This window comes from Echinops telfairi, unplaced genomic scaffold (genome assembly GCF_000313985.2).
Source record: "Echinops telfairi isolate 266 unplaced genomic scaffold, ASM31398v2 ScPeMD7_7410;HRSCAF=8448, whole genome shotgun sequence".
Taxonomy (NCBI): Eukaryota; Metazoa; Chordata; class Mammalia; order Afrosoricida; family Tenrecidae; genus Echinops; species Echinops telfairi.
Window position 1 is genome coordinate 14,160,380 of NW_022111310.1, and position 9,567 is coordinate 14,169,946.

General features: G+C 39.6%; 1 protein-coding gene across 1 annotated transcript in view; it reads right to left on the reverse strand.

Annotated features, from left to right (window-relative positions):
- TXN (thioredoxin) overlaps positions 1-3,002 on the reverse strand; it is an 82,098-nt gene extending 79,096 nt beyond the window's left edge. The window contains exons 1-2 of the mRNA XM_045296536.1: positions 2,898-3,002; positions 719-835 (exon numbers count right to left, since the gene is read on the reverse strand). Coding sequence (XP_045152471.1) covers positions 719-835; positions 2,898-3,002 — 222 coding nt within the window. The remainder of the gene's footprint in view (positions 1-718; positions 836-2,897) is intronic.
- Positions 3,003-9,567: the final 6,565 nt, after the last annotated feature.

The window sequence follows — 9,567 nt, forward strand, 5'->3', positions numbered from 1 at the left end:
GCTTCGCCACGCTACTGGAAGGTACATCTCTCGAGCTGAGGACTGTCGGACCCTGTCACCTGGCTGACTGTTGGTGACCTGCTTGCTGTTTGCTGCCTGTGGCCGGATAGCCTGAATTCCTCCATGGAGGACTACCCCGCGGCTCTCAAGACTTGAAGGACTGCCGGTGTACTAGCTGTCTCATGGAAGTGAGTTGCACTGAGCCATTTGTAGTGCTTTATAGATTAGTTAACTGTTTATATCTTTTGTATATATCTACATAAATATATACAAAATTATTAGTGTCCTGGTTTTGTTTCTCTAGAGAACCCTGTTTAACACAGCAATTGATTCAAAATCCAAAATTGCAAGGAACAAAAAACATTTTTCACTTGGAATTCCATTTTAACCGACTGGCATCAGCTATTTAGAGCAACTCTGCTGAGAAGGATTCTGGGGCTGGGTCCAGACCAAGAATGAAAACCATTGGGATTGGTCAGTAAAGTTAGCTGCCGTGTGAGAGGGGAGGGAGCAACAGCGGAGACACATACTGGTATTTGCTATCATTTGTTTTCTAATATGAAGCATCCAAAACTTTTATAAAGGGTTTTGCTACATAATTGTGGAATGAATTGTGAAATTCTTCTTAAAAGTTAAATGGTTTAGTCACATATACAAGTGCTTTTCTAACATGTTGCATTTGCGTCTTAAGAATCTACGGAAACGTTTGGGTTCTTACCTGAGCCTCGTCCACATCCACATTAGCAAACATTACGTTTTGGTATTGCAGAGACATTGCCTCCAAAATAAAAGCATAAAAATTCTCGGTTACCTTGAGGTCAACACTAAATAATGCCTTTTGGCAAAATCAGAAAAAGGTCACATTTGCTACTTTTAAAATGACTAAATTTGAATAGAATCAATTTGAATATAGTTTCATTTTAAGGATCAACATTGTGTGATTTAATAAGTGCAGGTAGGATTGAGATTGATTCATATAGATTCAGAGCTTAAGTTTTAAAAGCTGACATATTAGTTGGCTTGTTGATAGAAGAATTCTGATCAAGAAGGCAGCATATGAGTAGAATGTCATATTCTCATGTAATCCAATCTTTCTGGACCCATGAAGGTTGGCTGAAACTCCAAATGATTGCCCTTCTATCCTCTTTAAAACTTTAAGCAGAAATATCCCCCTAAAATCTTCTTTAAGCCAAATGATAGTTTAGCTTAATTAGCATAGAATGTCTGTCTTGACCATTGTCTTATTTTCCAAATCAATCAGTGTGGGATCAAATTCACAAAGCAGTTGTAAAGGTTAGATGGAAAGCTTAGTGGAAGGAGCTCTCCTGGTGGTGCAGTGAGTTAAGCAGCACACTTTCTGTCAAGAAAGGAAGGAAATTCTGAAAAGAAAGATAAGAAAAATTGCACAACTCAAAGAACGTAGCCAATGTCACTGAACTGACATGTAGAAATAGTCAAATTGCTGTATGTGCTGCTATGCATATTTTAACAACAACAACCAAAAATAGTGATATTTTTAAAGGTGAAAATTTAGAAACTTCAGTGAAAATAAACCAGAGTATTTTCAGTTAGGTCAAGAAATCAAAACCATTTTAGATTTGAAGTAATAGATCTTAAAAAATTGACATACGTGTAAAATAAGAATAAAAAGAAAATATCCAGAGATTATTTTTAGAGTCTGTTAGGCTCCAAACAGAAAAATTTAAAACAAATTTATGAGGTTATAGAAAGAATTAGCTAGATAAAGCTCCGGTAGTGATGAAAAAGATCATTTAAAGACTATAAAGACATAAGCCAATGTGCATATAAGATCTTAATATAAACTGGAAAATCACATAGAATATTTTACTGTGATATTTTAAATGGAACAAGGGCAAGAAAGGCATATGTTAGACACTGGGCTGGTTCTGGGAAGGAGGTTCGAGGAGTGCTGCTGTTAGGTTCTGACTGACAGTGACGCTACAGAAGGAAACATTCACTGCATGGTCACGGTCATGTGCCATCCTCAAAGTCAATGCTATGTGTGAACTCACTGCTGTGGTCGCTGTGTCAGTCCATCTTGTTGAGAGTCGTTCTCCTTTTCCTTGACCTTCTGCTTTACCAAGCATGATGTCATGTCCTTCTTTAGGGCCTGGTTCCTCCTAATATTAGGTCCCAACTCCTTCAGACTAAAGCTCACCATCCTGACATCCAAGTGTATTTCTTCCAAGACAGATTTGTCTCTTCGTCTGGGGGTCCATGGCATATTCAATGTTCCTTGCCAACACCGTAATTCAAATGCATCAATTCTTTGTGGTCTTCCACTTTAAGGAGCTCTTTTGCAACAAATTTGTCCAATGCAATACATTATCTAATTTCTTAACTGTGTAGATCTAACTAAAGAAATCCATGACAAATTCAATATTTTCTTCATTGATCATAATGTTTATTGATCCAGTTGGGAGGGGCTTTCGTTTTCTTTTTGATAAGTTGTAATCTGTTTCCATCAGTTCTCTTCCCTTTTAGAAAGTTGTGTCATCTGCATATTGTAGGTTGGCAATGAGTCTTCTTCCAATCCCGATGCCACATTTTTCTTCAAATAGACCAGTTTCTCAGATTTGTGGAGCCTACGGATGAAAGGATTCAACCGTGACCCACATCTTGTCCAGTTTTAACCCATGCAGTATCCTTCTGTTCCATTCCAGTGGTTGCGGCTTGGTCTAGTGTTGTGTGTTGAAAGTCAATGTCGCCTGGCTTTTCTTCCCCAGACAAAAGCTAGCAAGTTTCTCCTGAGCGGTTTGTCACACCGAGGGAGCCGCACACATAAGACTGGAAGACAAAGACAGTGCGACAGACAAAACAGCCATCGGAGCAAAGATGTAGTAAGCACAGAAAGCTTCCATCACTAAGCGGGTTACCTCACGATTTGTGAGGAAGCTGAGGACGCCATTGAACTTTAGCTGGTCAGGTGACAGGACTTCAGCGGCTTGTCTCAGCCCCAAGCCTACTTTCCTATTGGTCATTATTCTTGTATTCTGATTGGTCCGTATTCCAGCATTTGAGTCATGACCTGTGGAATGGACCGTGTGAGGCAATTTGGGATGGTCGATCAGATCTCTAGCTGACCCTAACAGGACCAGTGGAGTGGATCTGGTGAGGTCGGGTTGGGATGGGTCACTTGCATGTGACCAGTGGAGTGGACCATAGGGATGGGTCATTCAGCCCTCATAGGTCATCCAGGCCTCTAGCTGACCCTGACAGCACAGCACAGCACATGATCCACATGAGAACAATGAAGTGTTTGGGAATTCTTAGTCTTTGCGAAGTCATCCATAATTTGATCCACACAGTTTAATGCCTTTGCTTAGTCAATAAAACAAAGGTAAACATGTTCCTGGTTTCCTTTTCAGCCAACACCCACCTGTTAACAACTGATACCCCTTACTGCACCTGCTCTTCTGACTCTACCGTGAATTTCTGGCAGCTCCCTGTTGATGTACTGCTGCAACCATTTAAAAATTATCTTTAGTACAATTTTACTTGCATGTGATATTAGTAATATTGTTCCCTAGTCTCCACATTTTATTAGATCACATTTCTTTGGAATGGGCATGTACAAGAATCTCTTCCAGTTGGCTAGCTAGGTAACAACTCTCTTCCAACGTTTCTGGAATAGAAGAGGGAGGGCTTCCTGCATTGCATCTGCTTACTGAAACATCTCCATGGACATTACATCAGTTTCTGAAACCTGAATATTTGGCAATGCCTTCAGTGAAGCAGGGAGCTCTGGTGGTGTAGTGGTTATACATTGGGCTGCTAACGGAATGGTCTGCAGTTGGAAACCACCAGCTGCTCCCAAGGAGAACAAAGGGGCTCTCTACTCCTGTAAAGAGTGACAGTCTCAGAGATCCCAAGGGGGCAGTTCTTCTCATAGGCTTTTTATGAGTTGGAATTGACTTCATCTCAGTGGGCTTAGTTTTTTTGTTCAGTGCAGCTTAGACTTCCTTCTTCAGTCTTCATGCTTCTTGATCATATACTAACTCCTGAAATGGTTGATTGTCAGCCAATTCCTTTGCTATAGTAAAGGATTAGGGCAGTTTAATTAGAATAAATATTGTAGTGATGTTTAACTAAAAATATTTACCTGAGATATTCAAATATTTGGAAGTTTTGAATTTTTGAACTCTGTCAAATATCAGTTTTCTCCTATGAATAATCCATTGAAAAAAAAGAGCTGAATTCTTGATGTTCTTTGCAGAAGTAACCATAGAAAAGTAGCATCAATTTTCTCGTGTATATACAAGATATCTAATTAGATCTTAATACATTAGCTTCATAAGAACCCTAGTGGCCTAGTGGTTATGCGTTGGACTGCAATTTGCAAGGTCAGCAGTTCGAAACCACCAACCATGCCTCAGGAGAAAGGCAGGACTTTCTATTACTGTAAAGAGTTAGTCTCAGAAACCCACAAGGGCAGTCTTCCCCTGTTCTGTAGGTTCACTATGAGCCGGTATCGACCCAATCACAGTGAGTTTGATTTTGGTTTTTATTAGTATCAATTAGTAGAATGCGTTAAATAAAACAAGAAACGTGCTTTACAATTGTCAAACTTAGAAATATTAGGCATAATATTTGAGAACTTTAAATTCCATTTATAAATGTGGGGTAGATGTTGATCATACTTACTTGAATAAGAGGATGCATAACCTTGCAGGGACCACACCATTTTGCTGAAAACTTAACCACCACAAGTTTTCGTCCCGCTGCTTCCAAAAATGCCTGCAGTTCTTCCTGAAACCGGAACATAACCGTGGAAATGTACAAAACCACTGAATCTCATAACGTTTTGACGAGGATAAAATGACAGGCCAGTTTCCAGATGTTTTAACCAGTTCCAACCCCATTGTTCATCAGATGACACTATCTTTGTTAAATGTCCGAGATCAATTAAATTGATCTTGGTCAAGACATCTGTTGCTATTTTGTGTGGTCAAGTGGACCCTGACTCACAGTGACCCCATAGGAGAGTGTAGAACTACTCCATAGGGTTTACGAGGCTGTACATCTCTATGGTAGCAGACTGTTCCAGCTGTCTCCTGCAGACTGCCTGGTAAATTCAAACCACACACCTATTGGTTAACAATTGAATGCTTAACCACTGTACTACCAGGGCTCCTTGTGTTTATGATGTAGTCCTGGCGGTTTCAACTCATTGCTACCCTATGCACAGTCGAATAAAACACTGCCTGGTTTTGTGCCATCCTCACGATTGCTATGCTTGAGCTCAGTATTGTCGCCAAGGTGATAATCCATGAAGTTCAGGGTCTTCCTCTTTTTCGTGACCCTTTACTTCACCAAGCACGATGCTCTTTTTAAGGGGTTGACTCCTCCTGATAACATGCCCGGCCGTTTTTGTTTTTAGAGAGCAGTCTGGCCATACTTCTTTTAACAAAGATTTGTTTGCTCTTCTGGTCCGCTGTGTTCTTTCATTATTCTTTACCAACACCGTCATTCAAATGCATCAACATTTCCTATTCATTTCATTGTCCAGCTGTCACATGCCTAGAAGGTCATTAAAATATCACGGCGTGGGTCCCATGCACCGTAGTCGGTCTTCCAGGTGACAGTTTTGCACTTTAACACTCTAAGGACGTCTTCCTCAGTGGATTTGCCCTTGACTCCTGCGGCCATGCGTGTTGAATGTGGATCCAAGTACAATGAAATCTTCGACAGCGTCAGTCTTTTCTTTATCACAGTTATCGGTCCAGTTGGGAGGATTTTGGTTTTCTTTACACTGAGTTGTAGTCCACTCTGAAGGCTGCAGTATTAAAAAAAACGTCATCAGCAAATGCCTTAAATCCTCCTTGCTGTCAGCAAACAAGGTTGTGTCATCTGTATATCAACAGGTTGTAATGAATCTTCCTCCTAACCTGATGCTGAGTTTTGCTTCGTGTAGTCTAGCTTTGTGAATTATTTGCTCAGATTACAGATGGAACAATTATGGTGAAATAATACCACCTTAACTCACACCTTTGCTGATTTTAAACCAACCACGCAATGTCCTCATGTTCAAATGACTGTCTCTTGTTCCACGTGCAGGTTCCTCATGAACACAATGAACTGTTCTGGAATTCCCATTCTTCTCAATGTTTTCTGTAGTTTCTTGTTATCCACCCATTTGAGTGTCTTTGCATAGCAAATAAAGCCCAGGCACCTTTCTTGTACGATCCACCTGACATCAGCAATGATATCCCTTGTTCCGTGTCGTCTTCTGAATTCAGTTTGAATTTCTGGCAAAAAAGTGTCACCCCACGGAATGGAGAAATTATGAAATAATGTCTCTAGCATAGGGGAAACTCAGCTTTTAGAGAGATGCCAAGCTTCATTTCTAAGTTACGTTGCTTTCTTCTTTCAGTCTGGTCAGGGTTATATTTGTAATCTTATCTATGGCTGCGTTTGGGGATATGTCAAAGCTCTAAAACTTCTATTCATGGTGCTGTGAGACTCAGGCCCTCTACTCCTCCCTCTCTCTTTTAATGAGACTTGGCACCAGAAAGTCAGGATGCTAATGCCCACTTTATCCCTTAAATGGGAATGAATTATCCAATAAGTAAGGTAAATACCAGCTTACTAGTACATACTTACTAACCTGTAGTGAACAGTCTTGCATGAGTTTCACTACAGATGGGCTCAGTTGTGTGTATGAGCCTGTAGGAAACAATTTCACGTGGGTTACTCCACTGTGAAGCCCAAGTGAAATGGATCATTAGAGATCAGTAAGTAAGTGCAAGTAAGCCTGTCTTGACCTGACTTACCAGGTAGTCCTTCCTTGTCAGGGACTGTGAACTTGAATAGAGGCTTTAATTCTGTAGAAAGGTATGCTGGGGTTGAGAGAGACAGACAGGTGCCTGCCATACCCAGAAGCAGAGTCTTTGATGTGGTGAAAAAAAATCTGAAACTCTTCATTAGAGATTAGTCAGTTAGCACAAGCAAATCCACACTTGCTTATTAGCTGGAAAAACTGAAAACAACAGCAACACAAAACCCCATTGTCATTGACTCAATTCTGACTCTCAGTGATCCAAAAGACTGAATAGAACTTATCTATATGGTTTTTAAGGCTGTACATTTTCATGGCATCAGATCACCAGGTCTTTTCTCTTGGGAAGTCAATGGTCAGTTTGAATTGCCAAACCTTTTGATTAGCAGCCAAACACTTTACCCCTTTGTCGCCAGGGTTCCTTCCCCTTAAGGTGAGGACTTACCTTCTCTTTTAGAGGCAATTTTCTTTTTCACAATCCACGTAATGCAAATTTTGTACAAATACACTACAATGAGCATGTCATAAGAATGAATCATTAGCATAAGAAAGAACTAATTCTGAATTTGTAGATAACACACTTAGAAGGAAATCTGATTTAATAGAAGTATATGCATTTTGGAACTTAGATATTTACATTGACTTTTGATATTATAGCCTGTACATTCTGTTAATATTATTTAAGAATTTAGCTGGTGATTTAATTATTAGGAATAATTTAGAGGCAATTTTATTCTTTGTAAAATGAGGGGTTACCAGTAATATATATATACATTTGTTGGGATAATAAGATCAGGCAATGGGTAGAAAGCAGCTTTATAAAATATCTACTAAAGGAATTGCTAATATTATTGGCTAATCATTTTTTTCTACCCAAGTCTATAGGCATGCCTGGAGTTTCTGGGGTTTTTTTTAAACTTGGTGTGAAAAAGCCTGAATTCTTTCAACTCTAGAGGCTTCTCTGGGTACAGCTAAAGTATTACCCATGAGATTCGGTAGAGCACATTTTAGCAGGTGGCCTGGAACCAGGTAGAATCAGAGCTGGTAATAACAATCAGGGAGGAGTCAAGCCTCTGTGATCAATTTGTCCCTTGGCTACTGCTGTAGATGGTGCCATCCTCCAAGGACCAACATGAAGAAGAAAAATAGTTAAAGTACCCTTGCTGTAGAGCAACAAGGGATTACTGAATCAAGGAAATAATTATTAAAATCTATCTAATTTCTTCTTAAGATGGTCTCTTGAAATATCCAATGAAGCCAAATAAATACTTGCCGCATTTTTAATAATCTCTATCATGATTTTCACCTAGGAATGGCTGATGAAAATCTGTTGTTGGTTCTGTTGACCCACTGTATCTGTCTCTATTAATCTCCGGATCCTAGTTGGAATATAAGGGTAGCTTCTCTATGATGTCATTAAATATGCGTGCTCAGAACCTGGAATTTGGCTGACTTTGGGTTTAATTGCACTGGCCTGTCATGACTTGTGGCCAAGAAGTAGCAAATTAAGGGACTTATATACACAATTTGTACTGTATGTAGTACTGATCCTTCTATCACAGTACCTGTCATACCTTACTTCCCCTACAACCATCAGCGAGAAGCAGGCAAACTGCTGCTAAGTGGATGGAAGAGATTTTCATTTAGGATTTTGAAATGACTATTTTGACCAGATTGAGAAAAATATAAAAATCTTAATCCTATTATAAATTTGCTTTCATGAGTCATAGATCCCCTGAACTTTGCTATTATATCCTAATAATTTATGAGGCACAGAAAATTCACACTTATAAATTAGGCCACGTGTCAGAATTTATTTTTTTCTGCTCAATAATATTATAGGTTTTGTGCTTTGTTTGTGTATACAACTGTATTCAAATGTAAAAATCCATTCTCAGCTGATGGGCTTTAAAATACAGTCATGGTTTATGCTGTCTGCATGTGGTATTTGTCATTATTAAGAATTTAGTGAAAGTAAATCCCCCACCCATATGTCCATGATCAATGTTTTCCAAATCTTTTTCAGAACAATGATGACAGCAAAAGTAGCTGGTTTACAAGAAAACAAAGCAGCAAGACCCTTCTTTGGGTTTTTATATACACCCAGCCAGACCTCTTGGGAATGAGGCATCCTTCCTATCCTCCGAGTAGTAGAAGAAGTTGGAAGTATGAAGTATTCGACGTGGTACCCCCCCAAACCCGGAATTTTTAAAAAAGCTGTGTATGTACTTTTTGTTAACAAAGCAATCTTATTACCCTCAAAGTACTTTCCATTACACTGAATACATCTGTCAAATCTGCTATTCCATTCTTGGAAACAATTTTTCAAACTCATCTGTTTGGATGGCCGACAGCACCTTCCTCGTTTTTTCTTCACCTCTCCTACGTCATCAAATCACCGTCCTTTCATGTCCCACTTGGAATGTCGCACGGAGCAAGGTCAGGTGAGTATGGTGTGTGGGGCAAGAGAGACATGCTGTTTTTGTTGTTGTTTGTTATTGTCAAAACTGGTGCACTGATATGGCTGTGTGTGCAGGTGCATTGTCGTGGTGGCAAAACTAGTACCCCATCTGCTACAAATCAGGTCTGTTTTGATCACACATGGTTCCAATATCTATTCAGAACCTCTAAATAGAAAGCTTGATTTTAACAGTCTGACCTGGTGGAATGAAATCCAAATGCACTATGAGTCGACATTTTTGTCCATTTGGGAAGTTGACAGACATCCAGAATGAGGTTTGTCATCACTTGACATTTCACCTTTTTTG